At 55.8% G+C, this 22,298-nt stretch overlaps 1 protein-coding gene across 5 annotated transcripts in view; it reads left to right on the top strand.

Moving 5' to 3' along the window:
• THAP4 (THAP domain containing 4) overlaps window positions 1-16,540 on the top strand; it is a 41,912-nt gene extending 25,372 nt beyond the window's left edge. For 4 of the 5 annotated variants that reach the window (XM_060624420.2, XM_060624419.2, XM_060624421.2 and 1 more), the window contains 3 exons: window positions 902-1,011; window positions 1,800-1,903; window positions 16,275-16,540. In XM_060624420.2, coding sequence (XP_060480403.1) covers window positions 902-1,011; window positions 1,800-1,903; window positions 16,275-16,394 — 334 coding nt within the window. In that variant the 3' untranslated portion in view covers window positions 16,395-16,540. The other variant, XM_060624422.3, reaches the window with a different exon arrangement.
• Window positions 16,541-22,298: the final 5,758 nt, after the last annotated feature.

Below are 22,298 nucleotides of genomic sequence, written 5' to 3' on the forward strand. Positions count from 1 at the left end.
GAGCAGGTCCGGGCCGGGGACGGAGCGGCGGGCGCCGGGTGGGAAGACACAAAGGAACTTGGTTGTATTTCGGAGACGCGCCCTCTTCCTGCCCCGAATCTGGCCGCACAGTGGGTAACGAGGTGCTTTCTGGTGGTCGCGTTTCTGAAGACACGCGGCCGACCACAAAGCCTCGGGCGTGTTGATGCAAACACACCATCAGTGGTGCCGGCACTCGGTTAAGTTCCCAGTGTCTGCCGCGGTCCTGTATGGAGACCAGCCACCCCCGTGTCACTGAGAATAAAATGACGAACATGCCTTTCCTGGAATTCCCCCCTGAGCCGAGCCGTGTGAGGTCTCAGAGAAGCGGTTGGTATCGTGGTTCTCAGATTCGTGCCACACAGCCAAGCGCACGGCCTTTGAGGTCCTCTGTCAGCACCCTGACTTCGTGCCTGCTGTGTCTTACGTGGGGGTTGGTGGGACCCCCGAGCACGATAATAGCTCCCAAGAGGCAAAGCCTGGGGTGAGGGCGGGATTCGACTGTGCTCGTGGGGCGCGTGGGACTGAAAAGCCTTGCGGGAGGCGCGTGCCTAAACTATGGAGACCGAGTTTCTGTCATCAAGGTCACTGTCAGTCGTGATGGTCGGGAAGACGGGGACACAGACGAGAGCGAGGGCAGGTGGCACCTAGAGGAGCGGCTTCTGGGTCGGAGACAGAAAGTCCCGACGTACCTGGCAGCCGGGCCACACACGTGGCCTCTCGTGTCTCTTGGGCCGTGTCTTTTATGTGTCTCTGCATTTTCCACGTGATCAAGAAGCATTTGGTGGGTGGGGGCTTCGTACAGTGAGACGGGCACGTGCACACAGCCCGGCCCTGTCTCGGGGGTATCCGCTACCTGGGCCTTCACCCTCCTGCCCGCTAGGTTCAACGCCTTCCACCCGGACACGCACAAGCCCATGCACAGGGAGTGTGGCTTCATCCGCCTCAAGCCCGACACCAACAAGGTGGCCTTCGTCAGCGCCCAGAACACAGGTACTGTCCCTGGACGGCCCGCCCCCTGCCCGCGTGCCAGCAGAGGGGTGGCCAGCGCCAGAGGTGGCATCTGCGTCCCGCCTGCCACTCTGCAAGTGACCTCTGGGAAGCATCAGGCCTTCGGACAGGCCCAGTGGGGCTGGCGGGAGGGAGCTGGTGGCAGGGGCTGCGGATCCCCTTTTCCCCTGAGCTGCACACGGGTGTTTCCCGTAGGCTGGGGCTGCGTGGAGGGAACCAGACCAGGAGGCCCACACGTGGCCCGAGGTTCTCTGGAAGTCCGCACTGCCCCCAGTGCCAGGCCACCCTAAGATAGCTCACAGGGTTGATTAATTGGAAATTACTCAAATCACACCTGCTTGACCTTTAACCTTGCTCACTGGTCCAAGTGAGGCTCACTTCCTAGAAGCAGGTGGACAGTCAGAACCAGCCCGACTTGGGGTGGGCCTGCCCAAGGCAGTAGTGAGCTGGAGGTCGAGGGGGCAGCAAACGGCCGGGAGGGGGATGCCTCCTGGCCTTTTTCATGGGGCCCAGGGCAGGGCCAGGGTCAGGGCACCCCCGGAGAGAATGACCCTCCACGGACCCCCCCCCCCCCCCCGCCCCAGCTATAAGAGGACCCGTGAGTCTTTCCCCCTCGACGCCTGGGAGTCTCTGTGCTGGCCAGGGGGACAGGTCGTTGCCTCGATGGCTTCAAAGTTCAGACCTGTCGAAGCCTGGGGTGCAAAGGCCGGTGGTGGGAGCAGCGGCCTAGGAAGCCGCGGGCGGGACACTGAGGACTGGCGGTCCCGCAGGCATCGTGGAGGTGGAGGAGGGCGAGGTGAACGGGCAGGAGCTATGCATCACGTCCCACTCCGTCGCCAGGATCTCCTTCGCCAAGGAGCCCCACGTGGAGCAGGTGAGTCCACACCGCAGTCCCCTCACGGGTGCCCTCGCCACCGTCACGCACTCGGGCCAGGGTCACGGCCCATCCCTCGGCCTGAAGTCTGCCTTTCTGCTTGACCGAGCCTGTCTGCCCGTGCTTTCTCGTGCCCGCATGGGGGTGTGCCACCATTCAGACACCTGGTCCCTGGCCAGCGGGCGGGGGCCTCGGGTTTGCCGTTTTTCGGGCACACACGTCCTTCTGCGTTTGTGCTGTCCGCTTCTGCGAGATTTCTCCCGATTGAATTGCTGGGTCAAAGGCACATTTTAAATCGTGACAGATTCCGTTAAAGTGCTTTTCTTGACCGCCGCGTTCCCACCAGCGTTGCGTGAGGGCACCTGGCTCGCTGCTCCTTCATCAGCGCTGCTCGCAGACTTACTGGCCCTCGCAAGCCTGACGGATCGAAGACGGCATCTCGGCCGTGTTTACGTTGAACTCGTGGATGCAGCGAGCGTCCCCACGTCTCCTCTCCTACTTGACGTTCGCGGTCCTTGCCTGTGTTGTGTGCGTTGTCACTTACGGGCGCTTTCTGTGTGCGTGGCTGGTACCCCCGTGTCTGCTGCTTATGTGACACAGTCCCCGTTTGGTGGCACGTGGTAGTTTGGTTTGTGCCGTGCTCCACCACCCGTTGTGAGCTTTCCTGTCGCTCCCTCCAGGGGTCTTTCCCTCCATGGCGTCTGGATTTGGGTTCTGGCTCTGGGAGGTGTTTCTGCTCAGATGACCAGAGTATCCAAGCATCCCTCCCTTCCCCACACTCTTGTAGCTTTTCACACTCAGACCCCAGTCCGTCCCAGATTTGTTTTCCCGTGATGCCGTGTACAGACCCGTGGTGACCAGTGCCCCACAGACCTGAAGTGTCCTGCCTGGCTCGGGCCCATCCCACAGATGGGAGAGGAAGTGTCCGTCTGTCTGTCTGCCTCCTCACTGACAGTAATTTAAAATTGTTCAATAACGTAGGTTCCCAATACTCCTTTCTCTAAATTTCCTTGGTGAATTCTTCAGCACTTCCTCTTCTGCATGAGCCGTATGTGCTGGGCTGCACAAGTGCACGAATGAATCCGGGGAGAAGCGGCCTCCTCGTCTGCAGCAGCACACAGCGGCTCGGGGCTGTGTTGCCATGGTTTCAGGTCTAGTTTGCGCTCTTTCGGGGGCCCCAAGTTTCTTTCTTTATAATCTTGTGTAGTTATGTAGGTGTTGGACGTTTCATGGCAGGTGACGTCGTGGTCCTCTCTAGCGTTCGTGGCTGTACCGACGGCATGTGGCTTCGCCTTCTGATTGCCGTTGGTGGTGGGAGGGCTCTGGTTTCTGTCCACCTGTGCTGAACTGGGACGTGTCTGTCACATCTGACAGCTGGTTCTTGGGCACAACCCTGACCGAGCAGAGACGTGTGTTGGCGCTCACCCCGTGAGGGGCTCGTGGGCTGGTCGGGTAAGGACATCCTGTTTCTACTGTGTTTTTACTATGGTAAGAATTATATTCAGGAAGGGGTTTTGAGTTTCACCAAATGCATTTGCAGCCTCTTTTGGGAGGATTCTGTGTTTTTTCTCATTGAAGCTGTTGACGCAGTGAATCAGAATAATAACTTCTAAGTGTTGAGGCGTGCCTGCTTTTTGAGGGTAGCTCCTACTTGCACGATTTTCAGGAATTATTATCCATTTGGGTATCAGTTTTTCACAGAGTGAGCTGGGAGCTTTTTAGTGGTTTCCATTCCCTGACAAGGAGGGAGCCCCGTGGAAATTGCCTGTTCCTGGTGGGTGTCCAGAGGACAGCATCTGGGCCCAGCCTGGGCGGCCCCTGCTTCCCTCCCTGTTTGCCCGACCCTCTCCCTCGTTGCTCCGTTGGCAGCCTCCCCTCACGGTTCCCGGGAAAGGTGCCCTTTCTTCTAGGTTTTCAAGTTTGAGGAAGAAGTGACACGTACTGGTCTCTCTCTGCCATTCTGTGTCCACCTTACCTCTCTGATCTTTTGCGTATGACCGTTGTCTCTTTTTCTTGCTGGTACTTGCCAGAGGTTACTTATTTTATCGGGGTTTTGTGGAGGTGGGGGGAGCTTTATTTTTGCTGGAGAACTGACTTTGGGCTTTAGGAAACAGAGGAGCCCCTCTCTGCAGGACAGAGGAGGTGAGGTGAAGCCTGTGGGGGCAGGGCCAGAGGAAGGCTCAGCCCCGCAGAGTGACCCGGCCGACCGAAGGCTGGTGGGTGCCTGGGTTGGCCTCCCCGCTGGCTCGACATGGACAGAACCTGGAAGTGAGAAGCTCACACGTGGGGCCAGAAGAAGGGAGGGGGGCGGGGACTGGAAGTGTGTGTCTGTCCTCCCAGCAGCTGGCAGGCAGAACGCCTGGCTTCTGCAGACCCCTGGGAGTGGCAGGTGTCGGGACAGGTCCCTGCCTGTCTGCCACTGAAGCCCAACCCCGTCCTCACCCTTCTCTGTTACTTGCCATCTGTGTTTGGTCGTTCAGGACTCCACACTGTCCACACGGCTCTGAGACAGTGGGTCCAGCCCCTGCCCCCATCTGACACTGAGGATAAGAGAGGCCCTGCCTTCCAGAAACTGCCCGCGTCCTGAGGTGCCGACTTGTGCGGTCAGGCTGCTCTGACGGCCAGTGAGGCTGAGCAGTGTCCATCCCTGCCTGCTTGGTCCCTCCTCTTGGGAAGTCCTGACCCGGCCCTCTGACCCGCGTCCGCTGTGTCCCGCCGGCTTCGTCCCCATATAATTTGGATATAAGCTCCTTGTCAGTTACTTGTGGTGCCAGTATCCAGTCCTGTCTGTATCACTTCCTCTTCTTACTAAACTTTAATTATATGTGGTTCAGTTTCCCAGGCTCTCCTTTCTGGATAGGTTTTGGTGTTTCCTAATTAACCAGTCTTCCCTGAACACAGGTCAGAAAATACGTATTCTATGTATTTTTTTCCGGAAGCATTAACAGCTTGACTTAAAACCTCCCCTTCAGCTCATCAACGCACCTAGACTTTTGTGCGGATAAAAGGCTCGCTGTCCCAGCCCCAGCTGGAAGGGCCTGCGTCACCCTCCCCGTCCAGGCGCCCTGCCTGTCTGCCACCCCCCTCCCCGTCCAGGCGCCCTGCCTGTCCACCCTGGGCCAGTCCACTGTGTTTTAATTATCAGAGATTACTAGAATTTTTTTTTTTTTTTTTTGTACTTAAAAAAAATCAACTCTTTTGAAGTATAGTTACGTAGAATTAGCGCATACACTTGAGGTGTCCATGCCCGTAAGTCAAGACCGTAATAGCCCGGCCCCCAGCCCCTGCCCCCCAACCAGGGCCAGATTTCTGTTGCCACAGACTAGGTGTGCGACTTCTGGGACCCCTTATGAATGGAACCATCCAGTATTTACTCCTTTCGTTCAGGGAAACACTTTTGAGATTCATTCCTGCTATTGCTCTTAGCGGAAGCTTGGGTGTTTTGATGCCCAGGGCACGTCCGTCACAGCTTTGTCTACTCTCTTTGACGGACGTGGGTTGGTTTGTTTGCACCTCTGGGCCGTCACGAGCGTCTGTGTGCTCCTGCACGCAGACACGTGGTTTCACTTCTCGGGTGACGACCTCGGCCTGCCACCGCCCAGTCCCGTGGGCGCCAGGCTTACTGGTGCCCAGCGCGACCTCACTACGGTCCCCGGGCCGCCCTCTCTGCGGCACTGGTCCTTGAGTGGCCGCGGACGGCATTCCCTGTGCTGATAAACACACTCCCGGATGCCTGACGGGGTCGCACCCTCCTGGTGCCCGCTTCTCATCTGTGAAGCCAGCGCCCGCATCCTGTGCCCCTGTCGCCCAGCTCTGAAGGTTCCGCGTTCTGCATGCAAGGTCTGCACGTTGACACGGTAACAGCGTTCCAGCTGATGACTTAGCTTTTCGTTTCGTTAACAAAGTGTCTTACTTTTCACGTTCTGTTACCAGTCTTGTCTTTTACGGTTTGTCCTTTTAATGCCCTTTCGTAAGTTGTTTTGCCCAAGCCAGGCAGCAGAGATGAATAACTTGCATTTTCTCCAAGAATTTTTATGGTTTTCTCTTTTACTTTAAGGTTTATGATTTTGGAATTGATGTTTTTTTTGTTGTTTTTTTTCCTTAATGTTTGTTTATTTTTGAGAAAGAGAGAGAGACAGAGCACGAGTGGGGGAGGAACAGAGAGAGAGGGAGAATCTGAACCAGACTCCTGGCTCTGAGCTGTCAGCACAGACTCGGGGCTCGAACCCACGAACCGCATGATCGTGACCTGAGCTAAAGTCAGACACTTAACCAAGCCACCCAGGCGCCCCTGCTATATTATTCTCTTAATGTGATTCGTTATAGGAACAGTTTTTCAGATGTCGAACCAACCTTGCATCCTTCAGGTAAACCCCACCTGATTGTAATGATTTATCATTTTTAGTTATTGCTGAATTTTTGTATTGCTAAAGTACATAAATTGGAGAAGTTTTGCTTCATATTATTTTTTATTCTAATCATCCGGAGTTTAATTTCCTCCTGTTTTTTGATTTCTTAAATGAGAAACTTGCATCATTGATATCTAGCCCATTTTTAGCTTGTAACACTTGAAACTATGAATTTTCCTGTAAGCCCTGCCTCAGCTGCCTCCCTCAGGTACTAGTAGAGTGTGTTCTTACGACCTCCTAGCTCAAAATATTTTCTCTAGTGACTTTCTTTTTGGAACTGGATTATTTGGAAGGTATGCTACTACTTTCCAAATATTTAAGGATTTTCTACTTATCGTATTGCTAGTGACTTCTAATTCAACTCTGTAAAGCCCAGAGAACATGTTCTTAGAGTTACTTTATGCCACAATGTGTGCTATAACTTGGTGAATATATCATACACAGTCCAGATGAGTAAGAAGTCGACAGTTGTCGGGTGAGCGGACCTGACACTGTTAGGTCAGGTCGCTTGATGGGGTCATTCAGATTTCTAGCATACTACTGAACTTTTTGGGGGAGGGAGTCTGGTTCTATCTGATTGCAGACAGGTGTTAAACTCTCCAACAATCATTGAGGCTAATTCTCTCCTTTACTTCCGCCTGCTTTTGCTTCACAACTTCGAAGCTCTGTTATTAAATGTGTACGTATGATATTTCATGTTTATGACATGTTACCCTTGGTAACTTGCGTGTACCTTGAAGTTGGAGAATAACAACCATACCTGCTCTCCGGTGGTGGTTGTCTATGTGCCGTGTCTGTCTTCCTACCTTTCTACATTGAACCTCTTTGTCTGCATTCAGAGTACATCTCTTGTAGGCTTGCTTTTATTGTCAAAAAACTATATTTTAACTGGAATGTTGAGTCCACTTACATTTAAGAACAATATTACTCGTATGGTTGGTTGTAAGACCGCCATCTTGATTTGTTTTTTTGTTCTTTCTTGTTTTTGTTCCTTTACTGCATTCTCTTGGGTTAAATATATTTGGCATTCTGTCTTATTCTGTTAGGGTTTTTTTTTTTTATGTTTATTTATTTATTTTTTAGAGAGACAGAGTGAGGGAGGGCCAGAGAGAGAATCCCAAGCAGGCTCCGTACGGTCGGTGCAGAGCCCAACACAGGCTGTAACCCACGAACCACGAGATCATGACCTGAACTGAAACCAAGAGTCAGAGGCTTAACTGAGCCACCCAGGTGCCCCCCCCCCCCCCCCCGCTTTTTCTTATTGAAATATAGTTGACACACATTGTCACGTCACTCTCAGGTGTACAACGCGGTGGCCGGACAGCGTGGGCAGGACGCCGTGCTCCCACGAGCGTAGCTCCCGGCTGTCACCGCGCGACGCTCCTCCAGCGCCACTGGCTGTGGTCCCGCACCGGGACTCCTTCGCCCCGGAACCGGAAGCCTGGCCCTCCCTCTCCCCTGCGCCCTTCTCTCCAGCACCCCCCCCTCCCCTCTGGCAACCACCGGCGCGTTGTCTGCATTTATGGGTCTCTTCCTGCTTTTTTTGCTTGTTTTGTTTTTTAGATAACACATATAAGTGAAATTCTCTGGTTTCTGTCTTTCTTTGGCTGATTTGTTTCACTCATGCTAGGCCCACCCACGTGGTCACAAATGAGAGGTCTCATCGTTTCTATGGCTGTTAGCTTCTCAACTGTGTCTCCCTCGTTTTTTTAATGGTTGCTCGGAGGCTACCGTGACATTTGCCCCTTCACACTGGTTGTGGATAATCCGACTTCACAGCCGATGCTTCCTTCTTCCCGCTCTGCAGTCCCACTGACCGTTTCTTCTGTACGGTGTCATCACACCCGTAACATGTTTGTGTAAACATCGATGTCAAAAGTACACACACACACACACACACACACACACACCATAAATCTTCACGGTACTGTTCTTTTGGCTTTAAATAGTTGATTTGCAGGGAAATTACATTGAGGGGAAACGGTGCCCTCTTCTCATTACCCACTGCTTCTCTGTGTGCTGCTCTCCTCTCCTCCCTGTGGCCCTGCGTCTCCAGCGGTATCATCTCCCTTCATCCTCAAGACCTACATCAGTGGCCCTTCTCGTAGCATAGTCTGCTCTCAGCAAGTCTCTTGGGACTATTTCACTCCCGAACTTTGTTTTTTCTTTTTTTTTTTTTTTAAACTGTGGGATGAAATACATACAACAAACTTTAGCATCTTGACCGTTTCTCAAGCAATTGTCTCACGTTTATGTATTTGTTTGAGAGAGAGAGAGTGCACATGTACACACCAGCACGGGAGGGGCAGCGGGGATGGGTAGAGAATCCCAAGCAGGCTCCACACTGTCAGCACAGAGCCCGACACAGGGCTCGATCCCACAAACCGTGAGATCACGACCTGAGCCAAAATCGAGAGTCAGACATTTAACTGACTGAGCCCCCCGGGCGCCCCACATCCTACCTGTGTTTACGGACGTGCGTCCGTGGTGTTAAGTATATTCGTGCAATCGAGCAGCCATCACCACCGCGCATCCCCAGGACACTTGGGTTTCCTAAGACTGAAGCTCTATGCCCCGTGAGTCACGACTCCCCATTGTCTCCCCCTACGGCCCCCGGTGCCCCGTGTCCCACTCGGTGCGCTACGAGCCTGACGACTCCAGGGACCTCATCCAAGCAGAGTCGCACCCTGTGTGTCTTTGGTTACTGGCTTATTGTACGTAGCGCAACGTGCCCAGGGTTCGTGCGTGTTGTGGGATATTGCCGAACTTCCTTCTTCGGGCCGCGTACTACTCTGTTGTGTGTATGTGGTACATTTTGCTCATCCGTTCATCCGTGGCGGACGCCAGGGCCGCCTGCACCTTGTAGCGGCTGGAAGGCGGTTACCGTGGGTGCACAGACATCTGCAGGACGCCGCTTTCGGTTCTTCTGAGCGTGGACCCGAAAGCGGGCTGGCGGGGTCGCGCGGCGGTCCCGTTTCTGGTTTCGTGAAGAAGCCCACGCCGAGCCCCACGGCGGCTGTGCGGGAGGCCCCCTCCTCCACGTCCTCAGCCTCCGGCCGCTCGAGCCGTTGGGGCGGCAGCCGGCCTTCTGTTACCAGAGACGCGACCGGCCGATGTTTCTCTCGTTTCGTGAGTTGTTTTTACTGTTTGGTGTCTTTGGACGCATACAAATTTGTAATTTTCACGAATTACGGTTTGTCTGTTTTTTCTGTTGTTGGCTCTACATTCAGTGTCACGTCCAAACATCGCCAAGTCCCGCGCAGTGAAGCGTTTGTGCTGTTTTCTTCTAAGGGTTTTATTGTTTTAGCTGTGACATTGAAGTCTCTGACTCGCGTTGAGTTAGTTTTTGTGTGTGGGGCTAGGGAAGCGTCCAGCTTCGTTCTTTCGCACGTGGACGTCCAGTTTTCCCAGCGCCGTTTGTTACAAAGACCGTCCTTCCCACATAGAGTGGTCTTGGCAGCTGTGTTGAAAATTGACCACGTATGTGAGGGCTTGTTTCTGAGGTGTCTGTTCTGGTCCATCGTCTGTATGTCTGTCTGTATGCCAGAGCCGCGCTGTTGTGAAATCAAGAGGTGTGTGTGTCTTCCAGTTTTGTTCCTCCTTTTCAGGATTTTTTTGGCTATTCCGGGTCCCTGAGAATTCCATGTGACTCTTAGGATGGATTTTTCTGTTTCTACAAAACATATTGTTGGGGCTTTGATAGGGATTTCGTTAGTTTTGTAGATCCCTGAGCAGTATTGATATCTTACTGATACTGAGTCGTCTAATCCATGAACGTGGGATGGGCATCCATTTATTTATGTTTACTGTTTTGGGGTGGGTTTTTTGTTTGTTTGTTTTTGTTTTTGGTGTAGACTGCCTGTGCGCAGGAACCACCCAAGACGTAAACTGAAGGTCTCCTCAGGTCTCTTCTGAGCCTTTCCCTGGGCGTGTGCAGGTACACTCTGACCTCCCCGTATATGCCCTGGTTTGTCCGAGTCGCTAATGTGTGGTTCCCAAAAGGGGAAAAGGAAGAGAAGTTGGGGAAAGGGGTGCCGGCCCTTCAGATCTCCTGTGGGCCTGGGCTGGTCTCCTGAAACTCTTGGAACTGTAAGATTGTGTTTTTCATATTTGGGGGTTTTCAGACATTATTTCTTCAACTGTTTTCCTGCTCAGTTATTCCTGTTTTCCCCTCGGAACTGCTGTTAAGCATATGTCAAGCCATTTAATCTTGTACCACACATCCCTGAGGCTGTTGATTCTTCAGTCTATTTTCTCTATACTAAGTTTGGATATTTTAAAAATTGTATTGGGGCTCCTGGGTGGCTCAGTCGGTTAAACGTCTGACTTCGGCTCAGGTCATGATCTCACGGTTCGTGGTTTGAGCCCCATGTCGGGCTCTGTGCTGACAGCTCGGAGCCTGGAGCCTGTTTCAGATTCTGTGTTTCCCTCTCTCTCTGCCCCTCCCCGCTCACTCACTCACACACACACACACACACACACACACACACACACACTCTCTCTCTCTCTCTCTCTCTCTCTCTCTCTCTCAAAAATGAATAAACGTTTAAAAAATTTTAAGATTTTGTTTTATTTTTAAAGTTCATGTATTTTTGAGAAAGAGCACACATGTGCAGGAGTAGGGGAGGTGCAGAGAGAGGGAGAGAGAGAATCCCAAGCAGGCTCCACACTGTCGGCAGAGTCCTGCTCGGGGCTCGAACTCACAAACGGCGAGATCGTGACCTGAGCTTACAATCAAGAGCTGGACGCTCAACCGACTGAGCCATCCAGGTGCCCCTAAAGATTGTATTTTTAAGAAATCTCTACCCCCAACATGGTGTTCGAACTACCAACCCGGAGATCAAGAGTCACACGCTCCCCCTGAGCCAGCCGGGCGCCCCCAACTTGGATATTTTTATCGACCCGTTTTCGATTTCACCAAGTCTTTCTTCTGTCTCCAGTTAAGCTATTAAGTGAGTTCTTCATCCTTCTGTCTTTGTGCCTTCTCTCAAAGTGACCTCTCTTCCTGGCTTCCTCTCTCCCTCACCTCCCCCTCGCCCCACTCTGGCAACCCCCTCTCCTTGTCGCCCGCGAGCAGCAGGGCAGGGGTCTGGTTACAGTCGTGGAGCAGCTGCGTGTCTACGGCCGTGAGACAGACACTGCCCCCTGGACCCACTGTGAACTCCTCACCCGTTCACAGAGACACGGAAGCAGCCTTCGTGTGCACCGACGGGCAGAGCGAGTATGTGTGCGACGTGCACCCACACACACGCACACAAGGAATGTTAGAATTTTAAAATGAATTAAATCCTGTCATCTGCCACATGGATAAAACCCCGAGGGGATCGTGCTAAAGTAAAATAAGGCAGGAAAAGAAACACTGCTGGTTGTTGCCTAGGGGCGGAGGGATAGCAGGTTGTAGGTCAAGGGCACAGACGTCCACCTAGAAGAGGAGTGAGTCGTGGGGACGTGATGCCCAGCATGGTGTCTGCAGTTTCTACCGTATTGTATACAGTAGATCTTACAGATCTCACACCCCGTACACAGAAAGTAACTGTGTGAGGTGATGGGGGTCGGCTAGCACCAGAGACACCTGCGTCCAGTCCACGCTTTGCACCTACACAGTGTCGTGTGTCTCAGTAAGCTGGGGGCGAGCGTGCGTGCGCTTGGATTCTCGGTCGTGCGGACCGGCGGCAGGCCACCGAGGAATGACGGCAGGCCCGGCTGGAGGGTAGCTGTCGGCTCGCCGGGATTCCCGCGGCTGTGAAGCTCGGCCCCTGTCACCTCCGCACCCTCCACCACACCTCCACATCAAACCGGCTCTACGGCGAGCACGGTAACCACCGTGGCTTCCTGATTTCTTTGTTTTAGGAACTAACACACAGTGAAAGCCATCTTCCTCCTGAATTTCCTTTTCCACCTTTTCTCTACTGAACAAAACAAGGAAAAACATGCTTTTAGAAAGCATTAAGACATCAAGAAATTCTCACAGCGCGCCTCCCGCCGCAGCGCACTTCCCTGCGGTGGGCACAGTCTAGGGAAAATGGGCACCCTTGGCTAAGAGAACAACTGGCGTTTGTCAAGAGGGACTCTTCTGCACCTCCAGAGGCTCGTGGGCCCTCGGCCCGGCTGCGTGCGCGGGAGCCGGGCTCCCCGCGGTCTGAGCGTGCCGTCTGCGATCACCGGGCCGCCTGGACCGGCTCCCCTTTGAAGCTGTCGAAGCTAGCGGCTCCTTCCAGCCTCCCGTTCCTCAAATGACGATCTGTCTGTGGCCCAGATGGGTCTTCGACGATGCCTTCGCTGTCGTGGCCGACTTGGGGTGAACACGGAATTACTCTGAGCGAGCTTACCAGATTGCTGTCTACGGGCAGAGGCCGTGGGAACCACCGAGCAAGGCAGCGTGCAGCCTGCCTCGACTTTACATCTTTCCAGCGACCGGCAGTAGGGGGGGACGAGAGACGTCCTCCGAGGGCCTCCAGTTCCAAAGGAACCTGAAGGGCGACTCTCGGGGCCTGTGCGCTGGTGCTCCCGTTGCTGGCTTTGGCTCCGAGTGCTCCGCCGTGACCGCTGTCGTCTCCGCGACAGGCTGACAGCACTCCGGAGGCCACACGGCACGTGCCGGAGGTGCCCGACCTGACCAGAGCCCAGTGAGTGTGCTCTGGGGGCGGTGGGCGCAGGGTGGCCCCTCGCTCCCCAGCCCCGCATCCTTCCTGGACTGGCGGTCGGGCTGTGCTCCCCAGGCCTGTCTCCTGCCCGCCTGCTGCCCGTCGCCACGCTGCTTACGCTGGAATAGGATGGCCGTCGCAGGTTTGGCACGGAGAGGCAGAGGTGAGGGGAGGCCACACTTGGATCACTGCACCGTGAGGCGGGCTGTGGGGGGCCGTGTGGTATTTCCAGAGGCCCCTCCAGCCATGCAGAGACAGCCGTTCAGAAAAGGCCAGTTGTCCTCAGGTGTTAGATGTTTTGAGGAGCCTCTCACGGGCTCAGAGTAAATAAGCAGCGGCCTCGCTCTTTCCCGTGGCTCACAAGGCAGTGCCTCACCTGCACGTCCCTGTGCAGCGTGGTCCTGGGCACTCAGCTGAGGGCACCGCAAGACCACATGTCTCCACCTGTGTCCCCTGAGAAGTGGTCTCAAAGGTAAAAGCCAGGCGTATTTTTTTTTAATTTTTTTTGAGAGACAGAGACACAGAGCATGAGCGGGGGAGGGGCAGAGAGAGAGGGAGACACAGAATCCGAAGCAGCTCCAGGCTCCGAGCTGTCGGCACAGAGCCCGACGCGGGGCTCGAACACACTGACCACGAGATCATGACCTGAGCTGAAGTCGGACGCTTAACCGACTGAGCCACCCAGGTGCCCCAAGCCTTGTTTGTTCTTAAATGAAATTCCAGAAGAAATCACGTGGAATTACAGGCGCTGATATGGTGAGACGAAGCTTACGTGCCACATGAGGTCCCCCGGTTGTGTGTCTGTCTGTGTGTCTTGTCCTGGGTGCTCCGCTCCCCTGGGCCTGCCTCTTGTGCTCTCCCGTCCTCCCGAGTGTTGCTGTCTGCCCTGTGGTGACCGCCACCGGGGGACTTTGCAGATGGGCGAGGTTCCCAAGCTCCAGCACTGGAGCCTGGGTGCAGCCTGGGACTGTGTGACCAGCACCCCCGGGCGGCAGCTGCTGGCGCTGGGGACACGCTCCAAGTTGCGGGATACGGGACGCGGACTCCGTGCGTCTCCCCTGCCCTGTTGTCTTTTTACTTTGCTTTTTATCTTCCACCCCTCTTTTTCTGAATGACGGCAAAAGGAATCTTTCTTCTTCTCACGAGGAAATAGAAGTGTTTCCTGTCACTTTAGCAGGAGTCAGATTTCCTCACAGGTGACCTCGGAAATCTTTCCTTGTACTCGAAGACAGAGATGAACATCCTTTGCGGGGAGCAGGTGTGTGTCCCGCCTTAGAACATACCAGTACCTTTGGCTAAAACGGAGCCCGGGAGCTTCGTTCACTGGATGCCTTTCGCGGCTGGCGCCCTTCAGTCACAAGTCAGAGTCTGGGAGACCAGAAGGAAACCGTGTCTGACACAGCGGCGTGTGACTTTGAATATAGGGAAGGTATTTTCAAGCACATCGTCATCTGAGGCATTTTTCGTACCCCTCCCATGAGCCGGACGTGGGTCAGCCCCCTCCCACCCTCCCCCGTTCACAGAAGCAAAGCATGCTGCTGCCTCAGTTTCCCCACTCGCGCGCTTCCACGCCTCGCTGCACGTGGCCACCCACGTGCCTGCTCTCGCCCTGCCCTTCGTTTGCCCCTGCTTCTCCGTGCGGGGGGCCCTCTGGTCTTCTGTTTAAGGGGATACAAAATCTGTGGAGTTTCTTTTGTCTAAAGACGTCTTTATTTTGCCTCCAGTTTTGAAGAGAACACCTTGGGTGACGGTTCTGTCATTTCTCTGTGGTGCTGTCCCGCTGTATCCTGGCGCCCGCCCTGCCCCCACCCCTGCCCCAGGGGCCCCTGCTCTCCCGGGGCAGCCAGTGTTAGGCCCGGATGCACTTTGCATGCGAGTCTTACAGCTGCGACCTGCTCACATCTGGCCGTATGGTTCTGTCCTGTGTGCTGGGGTTTCCGCCACACGTGTGAGCTGTGACTTTCCGTCCGTCCGTCTGTCTGTCCTCACGGTCCAGCGGCTGTTTTCTACCAGCCGCTTTCCAGCTGCGACTCTTCTGCCGAATCCACCTTGGGGGCTTTAATTTTCATTATCACATTTTGCAGTTACAGAACTTCCACCTTATTCTTTCTGGCAGATCCGATTCTCTGCTGAAATTGTCCGCAGGGAATACCGTGTGGTCTCCTGACCGGGGCGGTATCGGCACCCCAACCCCACCCCGGGGCACCTGTTCCCGGTACCCGTGCTGGTCCTGCTCTTCCCTCCTTTGCTAAGCCAGTTATTCTCTCTTTCCCTCTTGGACTCTAGACCCTGTGTGTGGAAACCTCAGGTGCCATGAGGCTCTGTGTGGGGCTGTCTCCCACCGAGGGGTGTTGTGGGGCGCACCCCGCCCGTTGCAGGCTGAGTCGCTTCGAAGCTGGCCTTCCCTGTCCCATAGCCGGTTAACTCTCGGTGCTGGGGGGCAGCCCAAAGTCCGCGGCGCTTCCACGGCCTCTCCTCCTCGCTGGGCGTGGAATTGCAGAGTGCTCCACGCAGCACCGCGCCACGAATCGGAGCTGCCGTCCCCTCGGGGTCCAGGCAGCCGCTCACGGCAGGCGCACGACTCGGGTGAAGGGCCGCCCCGAGCTGGGTCTCCACACACCCTTCTCTCCGGGACCTTTGTCCCGGCTTCGGGGTGGTTCCCTGATGCCTTTAAATGGACTTTCTGAAATGTGGCTTTTCTGGTTTTTCGGAGCCGGGTGGTCAGTTACAGAGCGGTTGGCTGCGGCCTGCGGCAGAGGTCCTATTTCGTACGTTTGCGGCCCCCGGCGCGTCCGGAACACCCAGAAGGTCCCGGCCACGGGGTTGTGTCTCAGCCGTTGCGTGTTCCACGCTCTTGGGCAAACGTTCCAGACGGGTAGCATTTTCTCACCGGCCGCCGTACTTTGTTCTGACTAATTCATGGTTCCAAAAGTGCTCGTACTGAGCTTTCCGAGAACGCGTGTTACGTCCGTTCGAGTCGTGGGTGTGAAAGTGAACGGTGACAAAGCAGGAAAGAGAAGGATGGTTGGCTTCTAAGTAGGCTGGGGTGAGACCAAGTCCCACACTGTTGGTCTTTGGGGACAGCCCAGGGGCAGAGGGAGGGGCCAGAGCAGAGGTCAGGACGCCTTGACCCCGGCACGCCCGCGGCGGCTGTGGGCCCAGTGTCCGCCCCCCACCTGCTGGCGGGGACACCACGAGGCCCACGGGCCCCTGACGATGGAGGCGGCAAGTTGCGGCCTGTGCCACACGCTTGGCCTGTGGCAGGGCCTCCCTTGGAAGACAGAACTAAGGGGTTTGCGTTTGTTTTGTCCTGCTCAGATCACCCGAAAATTCCGGCTGAATTCTGACGGCAAACTCGAACAGACGGTCTCCATGGCAACCACTACCCAGCCCATGACTCAGCATCTTCACGTCACCTACAAGAAGGTGACCCCGTGACCCCGAGCGTGTGTTGTGACCCTTCGGCTTCCCCGTGGACGCCCACAGCAGGTGTGGGTGTGGCCGCAGGTCTCCGTGGGCTCCCGCGTGTTGCCACGTGTTCCTGTAACGGCGTAGAAAAACCAAATAAAAGGCCTTTATTTTTATGACGGAGCATTTTGAATATTGTCCCTCGTGTAGACTGTGCGTTTCTTCCATCTGCCGGTGGCTGCTTGTTTTCCAGTCTTTTCCCTAAAAACTTAAGGAGTGACTCTCGTGTTCCCTCACCTTTTCTTCTGGTAGTTTTGGCAAGATCTAAAATACCTATAAATCTTCAGTGGGGGAGCTGGTGATAAGCCGACACAAAGGGGATCGCGTCACAAAGGGGATCAGTTACTTTATGACTTTAGAGCTGACGGTCTCGGGGCCCCATCTGCACAGGTGAAGGGCGTTCCCGCGGCCGTGAGTCCCTCCCACCCCCCCGCTGTTCTGTGCGGACCGCTGCTCTCATTTCTGTTTGTTGTGCAGTCTCCCAGCCACCCAGCCGTCCCCCTCCCAGGGCTTCGTCCCTTCTCCCTTCTTTTCGCTGGAGTATTTTTAAACAAATTCCCGGCGTTTCCACCAACTGCTTTAGGGTGCGTATCAAAGCAAAACAAAGCCGTTTGCTTCTTCCTAACACCCCACCTTAAAAGCCCAGCCCTGAAGTGGAGCCCACGTGAAGGGAGGTGGTGCACCAGCCCCAGGGAGATGAGGACCAAGCCTCGCCCACCCCCCCACCCCGGGCTTGGGGACAAAGGCGGCACCAGGTGAGGTGGCCAGTACCTAGGAGCTCAGGAGGGACCAGGACTGGTGACCCAGGTACCAAGGGGCCAGGGAGGTTGCTGCAGGCCAAGTAAATCCAGGGCAGGAGACTCGTATGAATTCATCCTGAGGCGAAGTCCCCTCTAGCTGCGTGTGAAACCAGACAGTTGAGGTGCTTCCCGAACATGGCAGGACAGGCACGGCGTGGATGCTCCCCGGCAGGGCTAAAACCCGAAGGCGGCAGAGTCCCGCTCTTTGGCTCCGGGCCTGCCCGGAGGCCCGCAGGGTGGAGGCCCTGCCTCCCCAGCTTTGCTGGACGCAGCCCGCACGCGGCTCCCTGGGACGCGCTCCTGTGGGATTACGCGGCTGTGCCGCGTAGATTATATGCACTTCTCTGGGGTCTCTGCGGCTGGAATCACACCAGCGGCTCCACCCGCGTGGGGCGTGGGTCTCTGCCGAGACTCCGGGCCACTTCACCCTCCAAAGTCTAGGGGGAAGTAGCAGAGCCCCTCTGGTTAGGATTTCAGCATCTGGGCTTTGGGGAAAACAAACATTTGGACTTTAGCACCGGAGGCCCCGGAAGCCGGCAGGGCGGCCTCCACCCGCGGCCCTCCCGCCCAGAGCTGCTTGCGGGGTGGGCTCGGAGCCCAGGACCAGAAGCAAACATCCGGCACGGTCTGGTCCCTCCCCCGTGCTGTTTGGGAACGGGGTCCCTAAGCCCGGAAGGTGTTCCCCAGGCTGAACTGGGGGTGTGTCTGTCTTGCTCCTCCGTCCCTTCTGTCCCCGTGGATGGAAGTTCTCACTGGACTGTGTATGCCCAGAGCTTCTGTCGCCACTCCGGCAGTCACCTGTCCAACTGCCGCCCTTTGCTGATGCTAAAATTAAGAGGCCCCGGTGGTGGGGGGCTGACCCCGTCTCTCACCGGGGAGTCCGCCACCATGGGGGATCTCTTCCTGAGCCAGCCCCACGGTCAGCGCTGCAGACTGGCCGCCTTACCAGTGTGGTCGTTTCTTTATACGTTTACGTCATCTCCACGCCAACGTGGGGCTTGAACTCACAGTCCCCCGATCGGCAGGCATGCTCCTCCCGGCAGCCGGGCACTTTTCTTTTTCCTTTTTCACAGAGCCATTGTATTTTATCGGGTCTGGCATATTTTTTATTTAACAAAATAGAGGAGCGAAAACTGCAAACCGGTCAGCAGTGTCCTGACGGGAAGAGGGGCTCCGCTCCCTCCGACCCTTCCCACCCGACTGGAGCTGAGCGGCATGGAGCGAGCACGGCTGCTGACAGCGGGTAGGACCCGGGTCCTGCGACTCCTGCCGTCCGCGTGTGTTCAGGGGCATCTGTGGGTCAGGGAGGCCCCAGGTAGGAGCTGAGGAGTCAGCTCCCGGGTAGATCAGAGATCCCAGCGGATGCCCACCTTGGACGCCATGCCTGCCTCCCTCCTTCCCCTTCTGTGACTCGGTCGTGCCTGCAGCGCTGGAGAGGCGGAAAGGAAAACCAGTCGCAGCCGTCAGAGGGGGAGGCTGAGACTCCTGCAGGTGTCAGCGGGGCGCCTCCCGCCACATTCCCCAGCGGCCCTGCCACCACCCACACAAACAGGAGAAGGAAAGGCAGGGATTCCAGGGACAAGCCAGACGTTGGGATCCCAGGCTCTCCTGGGAAACTGAGGAGACTATGGAAATTTCTGGGGCATTTCCAAGGAGACAGCGTCTTCAGAAGAGCCTGGAAACTCCTATTCTGACAGCCTGGGGTGGCGGGGGCTCAGAGCCATAGTCCGTATCGCAGAGCTGCTGACCACCTCCAGGCCTCTCTGCGCTCAACCCAGCCACCCGTGACCTACCCGCTGGCTCAGGCCTGACATTTCCCCTCCACATCCTCGTCCCCTCCTACAAGGCTCTCAGAGGCCCTGGTCTAAAAGGCCAGTCAGTGCCATGGCCAGAGTAGCCTGTCTGAGAAGGAAATCGTAGGGGAAATGCATGAGATCACGGATGGGGAAGCACCACAGCAGGAGACATTCTGTCTAGTGTTGTAGTCTCTGGAGTGGGGATGGGCGGCGGAGAACCACTCACTTCCCATCGCAGGGGCCCCCTCAGCACCGCTGTCAGGCAGGAGGGGTGGGAGCTGTTGGCAGTGGGGAACACCCCACGGACACACTGCCTGCCCACTCCCTGGCCCCTTCAGCTCCAGCCATCTGGACCACTAAATCCCCAGGCTCTCCTGCAGCCCCCAGGGCAGGGCTGGGAAGAGAGGGACAAGTCCTGCCACCACTAGGGCCAGAGCATGGTCCCCGGGACACCTGACCCCCTCTCTTGAAGGCCTGGCTACGTGACAGTCAGAGAGCTGCACGGACCTCACACTGTTCTCTTCCTGGAGCCGTGGTGTGAGAGGCAGATGGGAGAGAGGGAGGAATAGAAAGGCTTGTCAGAGACCCGGAGAGAGGCACTCAGAGGCAGAAGGGACAGGCCTCCCCACTAACTGCTTTGTTTTAAGTACTCTCTGTGCCTAACACGGGGCTCCAGATATCGACCCCAAGGGGCACCTGGGTGGCTCCGTCGGTTAAGCATCCGACTCTTGATTTCAGCTCAGGTCACGATCTCGCGGTTCACGCGATCAAGCCCCAAGTCGGGGTCTGCACTGACAGCACAGCCTGCTTGGGATTCTCTTTCTCCCTCTCTGCCCCTCCACCGTGCACGCGCACGCACACACACAACTTACTTTCTCTCTCTCTCTCTCTCTCTCTCTCTCTCAAAATAAACATTTAAAAAACAAAATACCGGCCCTGGGATGAGTCACATGCTGCCCCGACTGATCCGGCCAGGCACCCCAACAGCAGTCACTCCTGCACTGGGGGACGAATTGTCAGGAAGAAACTCCTTCCGCGTGCATCGGGCTGAGCCTGGTCGCCCTGAAGTAACTTCCCAGCGGAAAGCCGGCTGCCATTTGCGTCAGAAAGCCCTAGCACCTCAAGCGGAGGCCCACACCCAAGGCTCCTCTGCTGCTCCTGCTGCCCGGAACCTGTGATTTGGGTCAAAGGGGGCGGGAGGTGCTCAGAGGACAGGAGGTCGTGGGTGGGAGGTCAAAGGTGGTGGGAGGTGCTCAGAGGCCAGAGCGCACAGCTGTGTCCCGTGGCCTCCGCTCTGGTGGCGGGGTGCTCAGAGGCCGCAGGCCCGCTGCCCTGCTTCCCGCCTGCGTGGGCAGAGCCAGAAACGGAGTTACACTTCATGGTCTCGGCACCGCCGTGGCCCGTTTGAGGTCGCCACGCAGTCGGCGCCTTCCCCGTGGCTGCCTCAGCACAGGGGACTCACATTCGTGTTTACGGGGAAAAGCGTAGCATCCGTGCCGTCTCCAGTTCGCGCTCTAAGAGCGCAGAACTTTTCACCTAAACTCTTTGATCTTACCTCTTCTAAGGTGAAAAATCTTGGTTCTTTGCAATATTAGTTGCTTTAGTCTCCAGGTACATAGCGTTTTCAGAGGAGTAACACTGTGACAACGGACCGAGCCTGACGTCTGCAGTTTTTCCTTTTGGTTTTGCCCCTTCCCAGCAGAGAGAGCGAGTCCAGATACAGTCGAACTGGACTCATCGGTTTCCCTGGTGCCTCTGGCACCGGCTCGCCACACGAGCTCCCTGAGTAACTCTCTGATTGACTCCGCAAGGTGGCTTTGCTTACGCAAAACCCCCGACGTGACTTTGTTGCCAGAACCGTAAAATAGGGCCCACTTGCCCGCCCCCAGCTGCAGGTCCTTCTGGGGCAGCCAGGCCACGGCTCACCAAGCAGGTCCCCTCCCGCCGGACGCCCACCCCGCTTCCGGTCTTCGGCGGGCCTCACGATGTCCCCACCAGTAACCTGCCGCTTTGGGTTTCTGCCGGCGCACGCAGGTGGGAGTCCCGTCCAGGAGGGGGGCTGCCAGCCCAAGGCCAGCGGCACAGGGGACCCGACCCCTGGGGGCTGTGCCCTCCGCCCCCACGGCTGTGGGAGGCCGCCTGCCCCACCAGCCGGGCGCTCGTCAGGGAACGGGAGCTGGGCTAGCTGGGGTTTGCATTTCTCTTATTTTATTTTTTTCTTCTGGGTGTTTGTAGCTGATGCACTCTTGAATTTGGAATATTAATCCTGACATGAACGTTCAGTTACAATTTTTTTATTGAGGGAAAACACACTGTTATGACGTAAAGTTCGCCATTTTAACCAGTAACTAAAGTACAGTTTAGCGGCATTTAGTACCTTCATCCTCCTGGGCAACCGTGACCTTGCCCACTCCCAAACCATCCTTGTCGTCCCGGAAGGAACCCCCCGACCACATGATGGTCACTCCCGTCCCCTGACCCCTAGCCCTGGTGCCCACTACTCTTTTCTGTCTCAGGTGACAAGTATTTTTGAAAATGTTAAATGCCTTTTTATCCACTATGCATTTTGTCTTTCATCGTTCCTGAATTTTACGTCATACTTAGGAAGGTTTTGTCTGTTCCCCACTTACGGAGAAAATCACCCATTTCTTCCAGTGCTTATTTCATGTTTTACACTTAGGTCTTTGATCCCCTTGGAACTTGTCCCCGTGAATATTGGGACCGCGGTCCCATCTCGTCTCTTCCCCCACCTTACTCGCGGACTCAGTTCTGCAGGCACTGGGGTCTGGCTCTGGCGGTCCCAGGTCCCCGGACTGCCTGCCTGCACTTGGCCTGGTGCTCGCGGTTCCGCGACAGACGCCACACCGGGCTCAGCTACAGGCGGGCTTCTCCCTCACCTTTCTCCTTTTTAAGATTCATTCTGGGGGTGCCTGGGTGGCTCAGTCAGTTAGTTAAGCGTCTGACTTCAGCTCAGGTCACCATCCCGCGGTCCGTGAGTTCGAGCCCCACATCGGGCTCTGGGCTGATGGCTCAGAGCCTGGAGCCTGCTTCCGATTCTGTGTCTCCCTCTCTCTCTCTGCCCCTCCCCCATTCATGCTCTGTCTCTGTCTCAAAAATAAACATTAAAAAAAAAAAATTTAAAAAAAATTCATTCTGGCTGTACGTTTTTTCATTTTTAAAATTTTTTAACATTTTATTTCTCTTTGAGAGAGAGACCGAGCATGAGCAGGGGAGGGGCAGAGAGAGAGAGGGAGACACAGAATCCCAAGCAGGCTCCA

This window comes from Panthera onca, chromosome C1 (genome assembly GCF_046562875.1).
Source record: "Panthera onca isolate mPanOnc1 chromosome C1, mPanOnc1 haplotype 2, whole genome shotgun sequence".
NCBI classification, from domain to species: Eukaryota; Metazoa; Chordata; class Mammalia; order Carnivora; family Felidae; genus Panthera; species Panthera onca.